Source organism: Medicago truncatula, chromosome 1 (assembly GCF_003473485.1).
Source record: "Medicago truncatula cultivar Jemalong A17 chromosome 1, MtrunA17r5.0-ANR, whole genome shotgun sequence".
Lineage (NCBI taxonomy): Eukaryota > Viridiplantae > Streptophyta > Magnoliopsida > Fabales > Fabaceae > Medicago > Medicago truncatula.
In genome coordinates, this window is record NC_053042.1 from 45,213,843 (window position 1) to 45,234,270 (window position 20,428).

At 33.9% G+C, this 20,428-nt stretch overlaps 1 protein-coding gene across 4 annotated transcripts; it reads left to right on the top strand.

Annotated features, from left to right (window-relative positions):
* Window positions 1–241: 241 nt before the first annotated feature.
* LOC25485813 (transcriptional activator DEMETER) lies at window positions 242–19,714 on the top strand. Of its 4 annotated transcripts, XM_039829852.1 has the most exons (22): window positions 242–326; window positions 449–513; window positions 8,411–8,640; window positions 9,703–10,379; window positions 11,564–12,976; window positions 13,053–13,409; window positions 14,267–14,357; window positions 14,491–15,862; window positions 15,949–16,028; window positions 16,181–16,265; window positions 16,358–16,449; window positions 16,522–16,590; window positions 16,687–16,723; window positions 16,843–16,925; window positions 17,221–17,640; window positions 18,328–18,364; window positions 18,451–18,508; window positions 18,672–18,805; window positions 18,891–18,956; window positions 19,073–19,187; window positions 19,265–19,303; window positions 19,412–19,714. In XM_039829852.1, exons 3-22 carry the CDS (start codon window positions 8,618–8,620, stop codon window positions 19,513–19,515), a joined length of 5,352 nt encoding a protein of 1,783 aa, XP_039685786.1. In that variant the 5' UTR covers window positions 242–326; window positions 449–513; window positions 8,411–8,617; the 3' UTR covers window positions 19,516–19,714. The 4 variants fall into 4 exon arrangements, with proteins under 4 accessions (XP_039685786.1, XP_039685787.1, XP_024640600.1 ...); XM_039829853.1 differs by lacking the exons at window positions 242–326; window positions 449–513 and adding an exon at window positions 7,941–8,320 and having other exon boundaries at window positions 19,242–19,303; window positions 19,412–19,486; XM_024784832.2 differs by lacking the exons at window positions 242–326; window positions 449–513 and adding an exon at window positions 7,943–8,320.
* The last annotated feature ends 714 nt before the right edge of the window (window positions 19,715–20,428 follow it).

A 20,428-nucleotide genomic window follows, 5' to 3' on the forward strand; every position in this document is an offset into this window, starting at 1 on the left:
AAAACTTACATGATCAACACAAGATCACATTGTTGTTTTGTATAAGAAAAATCGATATTTTTATTTTAGCATTATTGACTAATTTTTATCACTCTACTATATTGGCACATAATGAATTAATTGACTGGAGATAAAAACTATTAGAATTAATATTTCCTCAATTCAATTCATTATTCATTTTTCCTTTTCCCTTCATTTTGTAAGAAAGAGTGAACTTTTATCATTGAGTGGTAACTTATTCAAGAATTGATTTATTTTTCAGGCGTTGCTTTCTAATTGAAGAAGATATTAAAGGTCCAATTTTATTTCAGGTGCTTTATCGTCAGGTATATTTTGCATTCTAAAATCCTATTTAGTTCCTTGATTCACTTTTCATGTAATTATTTCTGTAGCAAAAACAAACTTTTATCATTTCATTATATTTATGCAAGATTTCATTTATTTTTAGGTGTTTTCTTTGTAATTGAAGAAGATATTAAGGATCTAATTTGCTTTCAGGGGCTTTATCTTTAGGTAATTTTTTCTTTCCTAAATCCTATAAAAAGTATGATAGAAACACTTTGATTGCAATTGGTATAGTTTTCTATATTTTGTTTATGTTTCATATCAGAAATGGATCCCCCTAATCAAAGACTCAAGTGAGACAATTCACACCCTTAACTAGAGATATCATGTGTATACCATAAGTGGCACATACCACTCATAGCTTATAGTGTTCCCTGTAAGTAATTGGTCAAGCTAGTTACCGTTGGCCGATATGACAATAACAAGAAAAAACTAGAGGGGGGAATAATAGTTTTTCGATTAAAAACGTTTGCGAAAGCATGGTTTTAAAAAACTTATATATTGGATTATGCTAAATGTACAATGTTAATAGAATAAGAAATGCACAAAGATAATTCAATTACGAACGAGATATTCAACCTTGAACTATTTTTAACCATTAATTAATCAATACACAATAATCCACAAAACCTATGACTATTTCAAACCAAACCTACTCTTAAGCAAGAAATCACTACTACAAGTAATTATACAACTTTGATATATGTGATGAATTAAACATCAAGTTAATCTTTACTATGAAGGTGATTGAATCAATAATCTCTTGAAAATAGATTTTAGAATTTATTCAATCACAAAACATGTAGCAATTAACATAATTCAACATAATCATATATCACCAATTGGTTTGTAGAAATTTAAAGAGTAAGGAAAGAAGAACACCGAGAATTATAGTAGTTCCACTTTTTTGTCCTTTCTAAGGGTATATTCAATCTTCGTAGAAGAAAACACCTCTTCTACGGATTTCCACTATGATGTTGAAAATATTTACAAATGTATAATTGCAAAGATTCCTTCGATTCCTAATCTTTTATGCTAAGCAATCACACAAAAAATCAAGTCTTCAAGCTTTCTTGAAATCAAACAATCCACAAGGTCTTTGAACCTCATGCTTTCATGCAATCCTTCAATCTTCTACTCTGAGAAATATTCTTTGCTATGCCTCCACTTCGATCCCCTTGAACCTTGAAAGTTTGAGAAACAACCCCCACAATTACCCTTGGATGTAAAAAGTACCTCCTTTTCCTTCATATCCTTATTGCTCCACCAAGATCCTTGAAAGAAAATAATATTACAATTACACTACAACACCCTAACAATCTAGATCTCAAATCCTACAATAGTTCTTAGAAAAAATGTTTAATCTGAAGAAGTTTGTAGAAAAAGAGAGTCTAGAGACTTTAGAGTGTTTTTGAAAACTAATTCTATGAGTGAGAAAATGAGTAAGTGAAGGTATATATATGTGTGAGTGAAAGGAGCAAGATTGCCTCAAAATAACACTTAAAAAAGAAACTTGAATGGAATCACATGATGTGTGAATCGATACAATTAGTGTAACAATGAAAAATCTTAAAACTATGACGATTGACACGAAGGTCAAGAACTTCGAATCGATTCAAAACATTATCAGATGAAGAATGAATCGACTCAAAACTGCACAGACAAAGATTTGAACCGAACCGTGTATTCAAGATAATGATTGATACGATTCAAAAAACTTTGATACAATTCAACAACTAGAGGTTAAAAATCTGAGGAACTGAATGAATCGAATCAAAATCTTATTGAATCGATTTAAAACCCTTAAACCAAACACCCGATAGAGGCAATGATTCGATTCAAAAGTTGCAAGACAATATTTTGAATGGAATCAAATTATTTAAAATGTGAATTATTAAAGAAACATGTAAGCACAAGGATCATTAAAATCAAAAGCAATAACTTTGACACTCTTGTGGACAATTCCAAGACTGATATTTACTACAGTGCTTTAACATAGATAAGCAACTACTTATAAAAAAAAATCTAACAAAACAACAAGAACATCATCAAAATCAAAGTAAAGGAGCAACTTTAGTTACAAGTAGTTAGAGTTAGTTGAGTCTAATATCCACTAGATAATAAAAATTAACATTAATATCATATAAATCTCTTTAATTTTCCTGTCTTGTATCCATCTTTTACCAACACACCCCATTTTTTTCCCTTCTCCTCTCTAAGGTCAACTCCCCCATTACGAACCCCTTCATTAGTTCCTTAAAATTTATAACATAACACTTAGAAAAATAACCAACATAAAAGATTTTGAGGCATTTATAGTTGAAATAAGCATGACACCGTTTTCGGGTTGGTTTCTTAATTTTTCTCAAATCTTACATTCTGATCACCGTCCACATGTAAGACTAGCCCGTTTATCATCATCTTTAAATAAGAATAACCCTTCCATATTAACTTTCAATGCAATACATAAATGATCTTAGATGACAATTCTCTCCACTATAAAGAGATAAAACCAATAGTCACCACTTTGAGAGAGACTATAAATATATTCCCTTAATGATTAAACATTATCAATTTTGTTTAAATTTATTGTCAATGTTATTCTTGTAATTAATTTAAAAATAAGCACAAATCAAGTTTATTTTACAATAGTAAATATGTTAGTTTTTTTTTTTATTATCAAGTATTAATTTTTAACATATATTATAACTACAGTTATGCTCCTTTAATAATATCAATAAGACATGAAAAGTTTGTATATATATCTATTTCTGATATTTTTTTTATAACTAAAAATGATTACTTCATTTCATGGCAACGAGGTGTAATATATACCTGATTTTCCTAATAAGTGGGCAATTATATTGACTTGCCTCTTACATGTTTAACCAAACTATTTGACCTAAGCCTAAGTAAATTCATACAATGTTGTAGGAAAAACCAATTTTTTTTTTTTGAGAAATAGGAAAAACCAAATTTAGAGGCCAATTTAATTGGCACATTTAGGTTATCTACCAATTTGTTAGCATCCAATTCAAAAATAATATTTTTCAATCCCAAAGAATCAATCCCCTTCACAGATACAAGACGACCACAAGGTTCTCTTCTATTACTGACAGGTGAGGTTGTATTCACTTAGATCTCACCTAGATAGGGTTTCCCTTTAAAAAATTTATACACATGTGCCAAAATCGTAGCTCATGCTTACGAGAAAAATTAGTCATCTACATTCGAATTTAAGTTCCAGTTCGGAGATGGCTACCACGACGAGACCGATATTAGTGGGTGCAGATGGAATGACTGGAGACGAGAATTGTGATCTAGAAGCCACTCGTCAAGAACCATTTTATCTATCCATAACATGTCGATCGAGGAATCAACTTTACCCTTCCCAAAAAGTTTGTTTTGCATTGACCAAAAGCTAAAAAACATTGGGAGCAGTTAGGGATTCCATAACTGCGGTGAGAAATTCCAAAAGAGAGTCAAAATGGACCAATTGATGATCAACAAAATTCCAAACACGTTTCCTTCAAACATTTTCACTATTTGGGGACTTGAAAAAGGTATGTTGGATAGTCTTAATCTCTTTATCGCAAACACACACATTGTAGGACATTTCATACTTTCACCTTGTAAATTTTCCCTAGCAAGAATACAATTTCTACTAAGTCTTCAAATAAAACTCTTTGGTCTAGACGAAACTTGAGCTTCTCCATATTCAAATTGTATGCATATTTTTTTATTCAACTTATAAATCATTTTGTCCTCATAGATCAATTGGAAGAGACGAGTTGTTGAAACCATATCTAGATCATTATGAGTGAATTGGGATCACACCAAGTCAGTATCGCAAACCTTCAAATTTGTAGGAGCCCATGCTAAGTAATTTATGTGTGCTAGGATGTTTTGGATAGGAGGAGTACACTTATTAGTATATCTTAACAATGGATCACCTCGAGTATGACTGTTAGTAATCATATCATATATTCTACCTATAGCCTTCTCTCAGCAATGTTTGTGAACTCTAAAAGCTCCTCTAACAATAGCTTAGATTTCGGCCCACACGACACTCCAAGAATGACCCCTTGAAAAGTATTTAGCTCCGATAATGTGTTAAACATGAGCATTAGACTATTACCTTTTCCACCCTATAGCATTCTCCCGCGCCCTGTAATTTTTCCAAAAATGCCCTTGTGCATTCCAGGTTTTAAAATCTGGATTCATGATTACTATTTCGGATTTTATAATCCGGACAATTCTTATGTATAATCAGTCATCAGACTCTCTCACATTTTAACAGTTTTGAGTTTTGCTTTTAAAAACAACAAAAAACTAAGTAAAAAATGCTTAAAACCTGTCAAATAAAATCATAAAAATAGCACCAAAAAATTCTAAAAATCAAATAAAACTAATGCAAATTTTTTTCGGATTTTTCTGAAAAAAATGAAAAATGGGTCTAAACAATGGAATTTTAGATTTTGAGGGGCGGAGTCCCGTAAGAAGTCCCTTCTATGGAATTGTCCGGATTATAAAAATGGGTCTAAACAATGGAATTTTAGATTGTGAGGGGCGGAGTCCCGTAAGAAGTCCCTTCTATGGGAGTCATGGTCCTTGAATTTTTTCTGATTTTCTGGGCAAGTTTCGGAGCAATCCGATCAAGTAGCCCGAAAACCCGATTTTTGACTAAGAACATGTAACAATGACCCAAAACAGAAGGATGAGAGTTAGGAAGATTAATATTGTCCATAAAATGACTATCCATGTTACAAACATGTTTAGAATTTGTGCTGATACAGTTCGGATTGGATTATATAATCCGAACTGATTTACCTTGAAAAAGGATGTTTAGGGGGTTTCCGGATTATGTAATCCGAAAACATCATGTAACATGCCCTAGTTTTTGAAATTTCCGGATTACAAAATCCAGAAAAACCCGTAACTTCATTTTTCACCCTATAACAAAAGAAAACACCATTCCTGATTATGAAATCCGAAATGCTCTGAAAGTAATTTTGGAAAAAAGTAGAACGCGTGAGGAAAGACATAGGATGAGAAAAGTAACAGTCAGAGCATTATGGCTTATTAGAATAATTTAGTGTACCAAGTTTTCTAAAATTCTCATGAGAGATAGCGGCAATCAACTTTATCATAGATTTGATTAATGTCAAACTTCGAGGCAACTTTCACTGCTTAATACCCCTCTTTCTCATAAACTTTAATAAGGGGAATTATATTAAAAAAAATTCACAACTTTATGAGAAAAATTATTCCTTGTTAACATTCTATTGTAAGCGTAGACTTCAAAAAGATTTATTATGTAGACTCATATTTGGGGTAGTATGGTCTAACTCAAATGGTCATTAGTTTTTTATTGGCTTAATTGCATTTTTGGATCTCTATCTTTTCAAAAGTTGCGGTTATGGATCCCTAACTAATTTAAATACAAAACAGCCCCCTATGTTTTGATTCTTTGGCAGTTTTGGACCCCCAGTCCATTGTTGACTCGGTCAACGCTGACGTGGCACCCTAAGTGAGGTGCCACGTGTCAATTTTTTATTTATTTTTTGCTTTGGGGGTCCAAAACTGCCAAAGAATTAAAACATAGGGTGCTGTTTTGTATTTAAATTAGTTAGGGGTCCATAACCGCAACTTTTAAAAAGATAGAGGTCCAAAAGTGCAATTAAGCATTTCTTATTGTATTCAAAAGCTTTTGTTCAAATCATAATGTGGCTGCCCATTCTTTTATTCAATCCCCCTTTACACGGCTCGACTACATAAAAGTCTATTGATAAAACTTCAGTCAGGAGGGCCACATTAACGTAATGCACATTGCAAGTAGCTTAATGTAAACATCAAATAGTTTATGTAAAAAAATATGTGAATCTTTTTTTTTTCTTTCTCATTGGTTCCCTCTTAATCATGTTCGAGTACTTTCAAACACTAAATATGTACATATCTCTCAACTATCTTTCGATTGGTTCAATTTCAGTCGGTAAATATATGTAAATTTTAGAAAACATAGAATATTCCACATTACAAAAATGTATCAATTCTTTAACATCGATGAAAGTGAAAAAAACAAAATTATACTAACCATCTCAAACTAATTTTCATTAAATTTAGTTTAGGCAGAACGGCAATGTCAATACAAAATATAAAGACGGGTTAGTTTCTACATAATTTGTTTTTCATATATGTTTATATTCTAGACCCCAAGAAGAATTTTAGTTTGTTTTTGAATATTTCTTGCATGCTTTTCTTTTTACACAAGTGATTTGTTTTAGTTAACACCGTACTGAAAGTTTTGTTTTGTTTTTTCTGGTCAAATGTATGGTAGTGTTGATTACAAGTGTCTATCAAATTCATGAGATTCTTTTCCTTCTAATGATATAGCCTTAATTAACTGTCGATAAAATATTTTCAAAATTTGCCTTATTTGTGCCAGACAAAATAGGGTACAAAGTCCTTTTACCTTTAGTGCATTGCACGAAACTATCCTATATTATGAAAAGATAAGTTTGGTACAAGAAAACTTTGGGGTCAAATGCAAAATATTTAAATTTACCTAACTATCATTTATATTTATCACGGAAATTGTTGATAAAAACTAAATGTACACACTTATTATTTATCTGATAAATAGTTTATATCGAATACATAATTATTTTGTAAAAATATTTGTTTATGAAACATTAAAGTCAATATTTTAAAACTAAAGAGTGAAGGATTGTGGTATAAAACATCCTAATCAAAATCTGAAGTGTGTGACCAGAAATAAAAACTCGGATCAAGTAAATGGAGAAAACAATTTAAAAGGTTGAATATTATTGTACTATTAATAAAAAAAAATAGTTTATGCATTCATCTTAAAAAATAATTGATACTGTACCCAAAAAATAATTAATATTATTTTATTTTTATTTGGATAATACAAGGGTTATATTGAGAACATAATATCAAAAAACAAAGGCATATCAAGCATACTTTTAATAAAAATGAAAATATTAATTGCTCAAAACATATCGTATACTTTAGCCTATCAAAAAAAAAATATTATTCCTTTAAACCAACACTTGAAAATTAGATGTAAGATTTAGACATTTAGTGTATAATGTGCTGCCATCATATAATATCATATAGAAAGGTAAAACAATCATGCACTAAAACTACAAATTATATTCATGAATGTTCACCAAATATATCAGTGTGTAACATCCACACATAGCTTAGATTTTTTTAACTAGTGACCAAAAATTAATACAGCAATAAGTATAATTCATAGAAGATGAAATCGGTACAGTAAATGTTATAAAATAAAGTCTGAAAGGGTAGAGACAAGTTGATTCTCTGTTTCGTAAAGTTATTAATAATAATGAGTAAATAACAGAAGCAAAAGGTATTAGAGGATGAAAAGATGAAAACATTAATTAAAAGTTAGAGTACTCAATTAAATTATATTCTTTTATACAAAGAAGGGGTGTTCCAAATCAAAATATTATTATTCATTATTTATTATTTATTAATTTATTTATATTTAACATTTTTTTTATTTTCTTACTCCTCTTTCCCTCTCTCTCTCTCTCTCTAACTTACTCTGTTTGATTCCAGCATTGACTATACTTTGTGTCTTGTGAGGCATTCTGTGTGTGTTTTAATGCCATTTTTGTCATTTCATGTTCATGTTTTACATAACTATCATATAATAAAATGAATGTAAGAACATAATTCATACAAAGTTTTTACGTGTAGTCTTCATTTTAGAGATTCTGAAGATTCTGTTTATAAATACTTTATAGTGACAAAATCTCATATATTATATGAAATTTTAATTTTTGTAACTATAGTGAGATTCATAACAACCAAAAAAAATCTTCTTAAGGAATTGTGTGCTGGATACTTGTGTTTTCAATATTACTGTCCATTAGTTATTCAACAGTTTCCATGTTCAAGTCATTCATTTCATCATTTAAAGCAGGTCCATCCAATCTTTCATGCTTGAAGCGTGTTACTATTTTTATTCTTTTATATCATAAGTTGTAACTTTTATATAATAATAATGTTGCAGTGGCTAAGGTGAGGAATGTGTTGAAGGGATTATAGCATATTGGAATTGTTTTGAGTTAAACAATGGGGTAATACAGAAATGTCTATGATTGCTTTTGGATTTTGATGATTTCATGCAAAATCCAACATAAGTAAAATAGAGTCTGCAATATTCCTAAACTGTAGAATTTAGCTCAATTCACATAATCAAGCAAAGAAATTTCTTCAGATGAATGAACAACAAAACAACAGGTATGTATGATCCTCTATTGGCTTTCTCCTTTCTCTTTGATGAAATCCATTGTGATTAGGAATATCAATAACATTGTTTACAATTGGATATTGTATATGAATTGGTAAAATGATATTAATAGATGATTAATATTTGCTTAGGCATGAAATGTTGATAGTTTGGCATGTATAGATAAATGGTGTTGAGTAGGTAGGTAGGAGGTTAGTTTAGTGTTTGAGGATTGCCACGCATCAGAAGATGCATAATTCCATCTTATCATCCCAAATTACCATTTTATCTTTCATGTCTATCATTCTTGGCATTTCTCAATTCTAATTGATTCTTTTACATGCCATGTTTTATTTCTAGTAATATCATTTATAGGCATTATTGTTAATGTCACATGAAGTTGCATTTTGCTCTTAATTGTCATTTCATTGGAATGTTAAGATCTATATAGCTTGAAGCTAATTGCAGTGAGCTTGATAGTTAGTAGTAACACTAGAAAAATACAGTGTTGTTTTTACTGTTGCCTCAGACGTAGAACAAGGTCGTAATAATACGGTATTGAGGATGAAAGGCGTAAACAAGTTAAATAGTTTTTTCATTAGACTGAAAATCAAACAGATTATTTTAGGCATAGCTCTTCAATTTGCTTAGTACCACATTGATACATAGCATAACCAAGTTTAGTAATAATGTTTTTCAGTGGGGATTCATAGTTATTCCTTCAGACTACATGTATTATTTTGCTAGGGGAAAAAACTGGCAAAATGAATTTTATGGTTTTTATTTGCTTGATTGATATTTCCCTGTCATACTATATTTTCATGGACATTCGATTCGAATGTGCTTGTCTGTTGTTTCCATATAATGAGTCATCATATAGAATTAGGTTTTTACTAGTTGAAGACCAGTACTTGAGCTGCAATTTTAGTATATAGGTATTAGGCTAATGTTTTGTAAAACACCTATCATATATTAATAGTTTCCCCTATAATATCCACAGATACAAGTGAAAGCAAGATTGTAACATAGGGCCTGTAAAAAAAAAAGATTGTAATATTGTTTCTAACTTGCAGGATTTCAATAATGAACTTCGGACAACAGCTTTTGGGTCAAGATGGGAACCAATTTCAAACGAACAGTGCATGGGTACCTATCACCCCTGAAAAGCCCATTCAAATAAGATCTAACACAGCATCAGACTGGCAAGCAGACCAAATGAGAAGAGCGAATTATCAAGAATTTCCTGTACCTGGAAGAGACTACATGAATGAGACACTGATGCATTACCATGGAGCTTATCAGAATCCCCATCTCATAGGGCAGACAGGTCAAATTGGAGAGTACAACAATTTTGGCGGCATCTCAGTCAATAGAAACAATGCTAGCAATCACATTGCAGGCTCCTACAATCAGGCACAGCATTATGAGAGCAACGGATTTAACAATAATACATTGGAACAACTGCTCAAGAAGAATGCAACTGATATAGCTACTGCTAACATGAATTTGGATACAAGTATCAGTATGGCAGCAAGAAATCCACTGCTACCAAAATTTTATCCTCAGTCTAGCAGTGGTGCGAGTTATTCCTACGCAGCTTCAAACAATGTGTATACAGAAGCAACTGGACTTATCACTCCAAATAGGAATTTTGAATTTAGTGGCAGCAACACAGACAATTTGCTCAACAATAATATTCACTGCTCAGTCTCAAACCAACTGAACGGCATTTTCTCTGAAGCATCCTATGGTAACTTCTTTTCTTCAGTAATTCAAATTCAGATATAAATTAGAGTGGTAACAATGTCTTTCTAATTTTATTTTAATTGAAACACATTGAAACCGAATCAGAAACATGCTAAACTGTTCAATTGCATGTCATATCTAGCCAAACAAACTTATAGGTAATATTATCACCAAATTAATGCAAAAAATGATAATAAGTTAAATCTCTTAAGAATTTTTTACGACCTATAGCAGTTAATTTGCGTAAAGAAGTAATTTTTTATATGCCTATTTCTTAGAATTTAGGTTGGGCCAAACTCAACCTTACAAAACCAGCTTGTAAGATGAGGGTTGACCAAGCTTTATAACACTACACAGACCATATTTCTAGGAAATGTGGAACTAAACCCACCCCTTCACACCCGACACAATGAAGGTGTTGGAGGCTGCAATGAAGGCAACCCAATTCCGCAATTAGGCGGCTAGGTGCGGACCGCAATGAAGGCGGAATTTTCAACACACCCCTTCCTGCTCGGGCCCAATTAGCCTGAAGTATGGACGATACAGTAAGCCCATAACATATCTAGGATAGGCTCTGATACCATCTTAGAATTTGGGTTGGCCTAACTCAACCTTACGAAACCGGCTTGTAAGATGAGGGTTGCCCAAGCTTTATAAACAGGTCATATCTCTAGGCAATGTGGGACTAAATTCACCCCCTCACACCCAACACAATGAAGGTGAGGCGGAATTTCCAACACTATTATATCAGTAGTTCAAGGAAAATACATTTCTACTGTTAGTCCAATAATCGAACTTGTGCAGCAATGCAATAAAAGAGGGAGCAAAAAAAATAAAAAACAGTTTCAATACAGTTTGGCATTCACAGTAACCCAAAAGAAATTTCAACATTCATCGTTATGATGAGAGTAATTATTTTTACAATTATTAAGAAATAAAGCCATGGACTTGTAAACATTGATCATGAATGCAGACAATAATTTTATTCATTTATTTTAGTCGTTTCTTAACAAAGTCATGGAAATGATAACCTTTGAGTTACACGGTAAGCAAAAATGAGAAACTATGATAAAAATTGTGATGTTACAACACAATGATCCCATTTCTTTGTTGTTTAAACAATACCTTCCTGCATCAGTTACAAACATTATGCATCAAATTGGTGAATGACAAAAACTGCTTCTACAGGTCAAACTTTTCCTGAGCCTTATATGAACTATGTGCCAAATGCAGAAGCTCATGCTACCACTAGTTTCACCAATTACCTCCAATCAATACCAGAAACAGTGGATCAGCTCAAGTTTGTGGAAAACCAGATTTGTCCTGTTCCAGATTACACGGTAGCTGAAAGCACAAGTCATGAGAAAGATTTCGTTCCATGCACAGAGAATGAAATCCAAGAATATAGTGATGGGCTTCTACAGCAAATTGTAGATTCTTCATCAGCAATAACCTCTACAACACAGGGGGATCAGAAAGCTTCTGTCAGCAACATCTGTGACAATGGAAGTAATGAGATTTTTGACCTGAACAAGACACCTGAGCAGAAATTACCTAGGCGCAGAAAGCATAGGCCAAAGGTAATTAGAGAGGCCAAGCCCAAAAAAAATACAAATCATGCAAGTCAAAAGACAGAGATTAAGGAAACCCCGCGCAGAAAAAGAAAGAATGTCTCAGAAACTGCAGAAACACCGAAGGCAGATGTCATAAAAGACATTTGTGATTCAACTGCCGCAACTACAAAATCCTGCAGGAAAGCTCTAAATTTTGACTTAGAAAATAGTTCAAATGAAAGCCAGAGCAGCAAGGTTTTTCAGGAAGAGATGCATAGTGGAGCAAGTAAGAAGTACAATACAAACTCAGCTTTGACAATCAGCCAGCAGGATGAACTTGGAGTAGAAAACTCGCAAGCCAGGAACACAAATGATATCACATTTCTATTGGAAGGAAATGTAACAAATTGTTTCTTGTCGGAAAGGGAATCAACCATAACCTTGTCCAAAACTACAGAACAGCAGATAGCAAAATTTTCAGTCACTGAGAAAGGTCCAGCACAAGGAAATTCTGGTTTAAGGGAAGAAAGGAATAGTGGGTGCATGCAGCAATACATTAATGCAAATGAAACTGACAACACTCTCTTACAATCAGAAACATGTTTTGAGAACACTCAGGAAACAGGGGAATTGATTTTTGAAAATATGTTCCAGTTGCCTAACATTCTATCCAATTCCACTGAAGCAAAGGGTTCCAAGAGAAAGTATTCCAAAAGCACCAAGAACCAACATAACTCGGCCAAAAATCCACTTGGTACTACCTTGTGCCAAGAGATTTCACAAGTGGATGGAAACTTCAAAGGTGCAACTCTTGCCACAGGTTTGTTAAAAAATAAAAGGAAAAGAACTCAAAAACTCCAATCAAAAGTTCGCAGAGGATCTTCCAGCCAAAGAAAGCCTAAAGATGATTCACAGAAAGTAAGAAAAAATGAAAAAAAGGGGGTTCAATCACATAATGAAGTAATGCCAAACAGCTGTATTGAAAGCAGTGTACTTGTAGAGAAGCAAAACAGTGGAGCCAGCACTGGTGATTCATTTGCTATCTCAGGTAATGCATGTTTGATGAAGGAAAAATCTTTTCAGTAACAACAAATAATTGTAATTATCTGTTTCTTGATTTTCAGGGGAACCGCACCAGATACATTCCACCCTGGTAGACAACATAATTTGCCAACTCAATAGTCTCAGTCTCAACGAGGGCAACAGATCAGAGAGGGAAGAACAAAAAGCACTTGTCCCATATAAGGGAGATGGTTCTATTGTACCCTACCAAGAATTTGAATTTGGAAAGAAACATAAACCAAGGCCTAAAGTGGACCTTGATCCAGAAACAGAGAGAACCTGGAAACTGTTGATGGGGATCGAAGGAAGTGAAGACCTTGAAGGAACTGACAAGAAAAAGGAGAAGTGGTGGGAAGAGGAAAGAAATGTATTCCGTGGACGAGCTGATTCCTTCATTGCACGGATGCATCTTGTTCAAGGTAAAAAATGTCAAATTAAAGGCCCAAAACTTGCTGATATTATGCCTCTGGTTCTCTTCAATATATGATGTTTGACACTAAAGTCGTCATTACAATGTCATTCATATATATAAATTCGAATGTGTTGGAATTATAGATTTTGGTAGGATACTGTACTGAATGTAAGATAGAATACCTTAATTCTTTAACTAATAATAGGTCAAGTATTAGCACTACTAGCAGAATCACAAGTCCACATATACAATAAGACTAATAACCTTAATATTATAACAACATGAATTCTAATGGTTTATTTCGAAGTTGGGAGGGGAGGAATTGATAGAAAAGGGAGGATAGTCCCTCACCTTTCATGGGGGTTTACTTTTCCATGTAAAACTAAAATTAGAGAACTCAAAATATGCATGGAGGGAAGAATTTGGAGGCTTTTGGAGAGCTTTGAAAAATTTCCCAAATCCTTTTCTACGTTTTATAATACTCAGAACAAAAATTAGTCATAAGCTATTCTCTCCTCTCCCCTCTAAAAACGCTTTCTCAAACAAGGTGAGGGATTATCCTCCCTTTCTCTTCACTCCCCTCTCCCAAAGCCCTACCATTTCTTTCCCTCCTAACTATCAAACAAAGCTTAACGAATGGTTTGCTTAAAAGTGTGAAAATAGGCAAAGGCACAAGGTTAAAAATTGACAATAAAACTCTTTATATTTAATTAGCACCCCTTCAACAGCGGGCTTTGACATTCAAATAGGATAAACAGCAAAAGCAGAAGCCAGCAATTTATTGAAATTATTCACTTGATTGCTGAATTGTTCATTTGTCAGAATATATTTGTAAAGCAAATATTCCTCTACTCTACTATGCAGGAGATAGACGCTTTTCAAAGTGGAAAGGATCTGTGGTTGACTCGGTGATCGGTGTTTTTCTCACTCAGAATGTCTCAGACCATCTTTCAAGGTAAATTCAAATATTATCATATCAGGTTTTTCCACTTTTCATCACTTGGGATGTTTTGCCAAAATTGCCAATGCTAGTACAAGATGTTTTGCAAACCCCATAAAAACATTATGCTTCATTCTTCTCTTTGCAGCTCTGCCTTTATGTCTTTAGCAGCAAGGTTTCCTCTTAAATCAAAAAGCAGCCAGAGAACATACGATATTGTTGTCACAGACCCATCGGTTGAAGAGCCACAACACTGCATAGTAAACCCAGTTGACTCAATAGCATCATATGAAAGAGGAACATTAAATCCACCAACCTACTATATCGACTTTGAGAAGCCACATCATACAGGAGAGTATTGGAGAGACAGGGAAACTTCAAGGATAAACGAGAGCCTAATACAGCCAAATAATCATAGCTCAGAGGAAGAACTCTTATCATCACAAGATTCTCTTGACTCCTCAGTTACTCAAGATACCAGAATTAGAACCAATTCAAAATCAGAAGTACGTAACAGTGGCCGTGAACCCAGCAGGGATCAGTTCTTAACTTCAAATTCTTTACAGGTAGGAAAGGCCACTATGTTTCAGGAATTTTACCATAGTGTAAACGGAGTATCACTATTTGACGAGAGCGCCAATGGAAAGCTGCAACAACAACATGTGAAACAAAGTTCAAGAGTAGGCAGTAATGATATTCACAGTTTCCACTCAGCATCTGGTCATCCCTGCAGCTTTGGTTATCCACAAAAGCAACAACTACCTGTAGCTCCTCCAACAGACTATGAGTCATATTACTCATACATACAGGGTCTGAACACTTTTCAAATGAATGGTGAGGAGTTTTCTTGGCCTGAAACTGTTTCCATACACAGTGAATTTCAAGACAACAATTATATGAGATTTGGCATCAAGGGAGTAGGAGATAGTGTGGATAAACCCACTGAGATGCAGCGTGGAAATGGAACATTAGGGTCTTCAGTCCCTATAGGAGATACTTCTCAATCCATATCTCATACAAATTATAATCAACCTTCACCTAACCATCACTTTGTGAGTCAGAAAACCTTCCAGTCAGAGGGCGGAACATATGCAGAATCATCAAATACTTCTCACATATTGGGTAAAGATCATGCAGAGAACGATCACAGCAATACACTTACGTATGCAGAAGAAGTTTTTGACAGTGAAAAAATTATATCCACGGAGCAAGTATGTTCTGATAATATTCAAGCTAAACCAAAGGCAGGGAAGCAAGTTTATTCTCCAGGCAAAAAAGACAAAGATGGAAAACTCAAGGTGCGAAAAGCAAGGAAAACGAAACCTGAGGCCAACAAAAAGCCTGCAGAAGACTGGGACAATCTAAGGAAGGACGTACATGAAAATGGGGTAAAGATAGAAAGAAGTGTAGATACAATGGATTCACTGGACTATGAAGCAGTAAGATGTGCTTCTGTTAAAGAGATATCTGATGCTATCAAAGAACGAGGGATGAACAACATGCTAGCAGAACGAATCAAGGTATGTTCTCCCACTCAAGTTTGTAGAACACTGAATTTTAACTAAAATAAAATAAGTTGAGATATAGGACTTTTATTGTATTTCAGGAATTCCTGAACAGACTGGTTAGAGAACATGGAAGCATTGACCTTGAATGGTTAAGACATGCCCCCCCTGATAAAGTGAAGTAAGTCAAAATCTTTTATCACCATTAACCAATGTCCTTAAACCCTATCCTAAGAAAGTTTCTATTTAGCAGACACTTCCCGCCAATAACAGAATATAACGCAAATTAACCATGTCCTTTCTACTTGTTTTCATATACAACATCAAATGCAGGGACTATCTTCTAAGCATGAGAGGGTTAGGGTTAAAAAGTGTGGAATGTGTACGGCTTCTGACACTTCATCATCTTGCTTTCCCAGTAAGGCTAATTTGAAATCTACTTCCTTCTTACTAGCATGCAAATCACTAAAAACTCTTGCAATAACATGTTGCTATGCTCATGCCTTGAAGGTTGACACCAATGTTGGAAGGATAGCCGTTAGACTTGGATGGGTCCCTCTCCAACCACTTCCTGAAAAACTACAAATACACCTCCTTGAATTGTAAGTATCTTATGCCACCCGGTAAGAAGATAAACATATCAGATAGAAACATCTAACTACTGTGCCGTGCAGGTATCCAGTGCTGGAGTCTATTCAAAAGTATCTTTGGCCAAGATTGTGCAAGCTTGATCAAAGAACCTTGTAATATTATAACTTCCTTGAAATCTGCAAAAAATATTTTACTGCTTTATTATGCTAGCTGAATCTGTAACTAAGATATATATAACTGGAATGCAGGTATGAGCTACACTACCAGATGATTACGTTTGGAAAGGTATGGATAGTTTCCTTCTACGTTCAATATGGTATTCACGAAAACATAGTTTTGGAACTAGCCTTGCTTCACAATCTTGAGATAAGAAGTTGAAAGTAATTCATGTTCCAAACATGCAGGTTTTCTGCACAAAGAAAAAACCAAATTGCAACGCATGCCCGATGCGAGCAGAGTGCAGACATTTTGCCAGTGCTTTTGCAAGGTTAGCTACTCAGTATGTCAGTTGCATTACATACTGCCATGAACTCAATGCATGTGAAGTTCAACATTAAACCATTTCATATTCTTCAAACAAAATAATCAAGTCACCAAAGTCTTTAAAATTACATCTAAAACTTTAAAGGCGTAGCCAGTTCAAAAGAACAAAGGTCAACGTGTAAAAATAGAATAAAATAATCATGTCAGTTTAATGAGTTGTTTCTTTCAATTACATTATTACAGTATGAAGTGCATGAGGGGCATACTATATTTTCATAAGACTAACCCTTTCAGTACAGTGCACGGCTTGCCTTGCCAGGACCAGAAGAGAAGCAAATTGTGAGCATGCCAGTTCCAATTGCAGATGAGAGAAGCCTTCCAAATTTGAACCCGCTGATCCTACCTCTCCCTGGGAACAACACGAGCATAGAAGCAAGTCTTAAAAGTAGGAAGTGTGAGCCAATCATTGAAGAACCAGCAACACCAGAACATGGTACAGAGGCATTGGAAAGTGATATTGAGGACTTCTTTTGGGAGGATCCTGATGAAATTCCTACTATCAATGTCAATCTCGAAGTGTTCGCAAAGAGTTTACAGAACCATATGCAAGAACATGAAGGTGACCAGTCTAGGGCCCTTGTTGCCTGGAATCCACAGTCTGCTTCTATCCCTACACCAAAACTGAAGAACGTGAGCCGGCTAAGGACAGAACACCTAGTGTAAGTACTAGCATTGCTAACAGCAGCAAACAACCTTGCTATTAAAACACAGATCTAACGAAAAATTCTAATAGTTTTCTTCTCTTTTTTTTTTTTTGTTCAAATTGAGCAACCTAGAAATATTAACTTTGATTTTCATTTGGACTATTGAGTGAATTTAAAGCTAAGCAACCTAAATGCAGCAACTGAATCATCATCGACGGCTATGAAGCACAGACACTCCTTGGATAAAGCGTATCCCCGTGTCAGACACGTGTCGTGTCCGACACGGACACAACACCAACACATATATTTTGTGATTTTCTAGAAAATTTAGCTGTGTTGGCGTGTCGGTGTCCGTGTCGTGTTTGGTGTCCGTATCCGTATCCGTGCTTCATAGATCCACGGGCTTGCAGGCCCTGAATATAATTATATCTTTACCTTCATAAGGATGATTTTCTAAATTTTTTAGATTAAGTATTTTTGGAGATGCAAAGCATTTGGATATTCTTACTCAAAATTTAAGTTCAAATAATAAGGTTTTGCGGGACCTCTCTAATTTCTAGACCTAGAAATTTTATTCTAAATGACATCACTATTGTATAAGTAAAACTCATTGTAAATGCCTTGACTCTCTGACTATATGACTGATCTGTTTTTCGAATGAAAATCTAAACGATGCTTTCTAACATCCACTGATTGATGCAGATATGAACTTCCGGATTCACACCCTCTGTTGGAAAAGGTTGGCTATTCTTTTCTTTGTATTGAAACACACAGTTATCAGTTTGGGAGACTTTTTTATATTTGTTTGTTTACTAAAATTTACAGATGGATAAGCGGGAGCCTGATGACCCAAGCCCATATCTTCTTGCAATATGGTCACCAGGTTAGCAGATGATTCTTGTAATAATCTCAAATAATAATTAACATATGCAAACAGACAGATTATAAAGCATAGGCTGTTATCAAAAAATAATATTAGGCACAGGCAAGATCATTACTACGTATATTCACAACAGTATTTATGAATTATGACATTTGAACACTAGGTGAGACTGCAAATTCCATTGAACCACCACAAAGGAAGTGCGGAGACTCAACCAACCTGTGCAATGACAAGACATGCTTTTCATGCAACAGCATTAGAGAAGCAAATTCACAGATTGTGAGAGGAACACTTCTGGTAATGATTACTTTGACAAATGTTAAATTAACAGCATTAGCCCTCTATTTTTTAATAACTTTCACAAATGTTCTCTCATATACAGATACCGTGTCGAACAGCAGCAAGGGGAAGTTTTCCGCTGAATGGAACTTACTTTCAAGTTAATGAGGTAAGTGTAATCTAGTTTTGGTACTGTTCCAGTCACCTTAACAAAATTACCTTATATTAAATTTCAATACTCACCACCAATGGTCTATAAAACCTTTTTTTTTTTTTGCGATGAAGTTGTTTGCGGATCATGCATCCAGCGTTAAACCCATCGATATCCCTAGGGAATGGATCTGGAATTTGCCAAGGAGGACGGTATACTTTGGAACCTCTGTATCGTCAATTTTCAAAGGTACGAAAAAAACAATCCACATGCTCATCTACTAATATATATTCTACTGACTAGAAAGAAACTCTTATGTCTACTAGGTCTTTCAACTCAAGAAATTCAGCAATGCTTTTGGAGAGGTATGAAGAGTATTTTAAACCATTTGAATTCGTTGCCTTTAACATTTTTCGAATTTTGTGATGCTTATTAACTAACTAACATACATTTTAATACTTGGTTGATTTCAGGATTTGTTTGTGTAAGGGGATTTGATCAACAGAAACGAGCACCTCGTCCACTTTTTGCCAGATTGCATTTTACAGAAAATAAATTGGCAAAGTCAAAAAAGTGAAAAACAAGAATAAAGCATACTTTTTTTTTATCTTACATGCAAAAAGTACAAAGTTTTTCTGTTTAGGATGTGAACTTGTTGCAACTACTGTACATCATTTCTATTCAAGCACAAAATTGCAATTGTGAGATTATACCAAAGCAATTGTGACTATTGCATTATTATTATGATTATCAATAGAGAAAGATTAAACTCGTTACCTGAATGAACCAATTAAAAGTGAACGGTTTGGTTTGGGTTCACTTGGTTTACCGGAACCACTGTTGTTGTTTGAGCGGGATAACAGGTTTTGAGGATTTCAGATTACAGGTTCACAAATGCATCGTGGGATTTAGCTTTCGTGTAAGATTAGACATTTTTGTTTTTTCATTTATATTTTTAAATTGGTTCTTTGTGTGGTAAAAGTGAACTAAGTCAATTTTTTTAAAATTTTTGTAGTAAATTAATCCTTTTTTCATTCAACTTTTGTTGAAAAGCGTTCACATTGTTTCCAAATCTTATGGGGGTGACAGCTAAAAACAATGAAGTGAAAGGTCCAAAAAAATGTTTATGACACAAAACATAATTTATATATATATATATATTTTTATTGTTTCTCATTTCAATCTTAAGGGGTGTATTGGATTACGATTTTAAAAGACAGTTTTTTTTAAAAAAAAAAAAAAAAAAAAGTCTTGTGAATTATAAAAGACTTTGCAAGATTTTAAAAAACTATCAAGATTACAGTTAGGATTTCCAAAGATTTATATCATGAGATTTTGAAGGATTTGAAATGATTTTATGGATTTATAAGATTTCAAATGACTCTATATGAATTTAAACCATCATTAAAGATAAATGATTATGTTACAGACTAAGCATCAGTCCATGTCACTGACCCAACATGCAATAGTCCAATAATGCATAATCCTCG

What these genes read in the sequence shown, in the direction of transcription:
- LOC25485813 (XM_039829852.1), top strand. Translation starts at nt 8,618, where the DNA reads ATGAATGAACAACAAAACAACAG. An exon ending in ACGGATGCATCTTGTTCAAG is followed by an intron (nt 13,410 to 14,266) that starts GTAAAAAATGTC and finishes TCTACTATGCAG; the next exon opens with GAGATAGACGCTTTTCAAAG. An exon ending in CTAAGGACAGAACACCTAGT is followed by an intron (nt 17,641 to 18,327) that starts GTAAGTACTAGC and finishes TGATTGATGCAG; the next exon opens with ATATGAACTTCCGGATTCAC.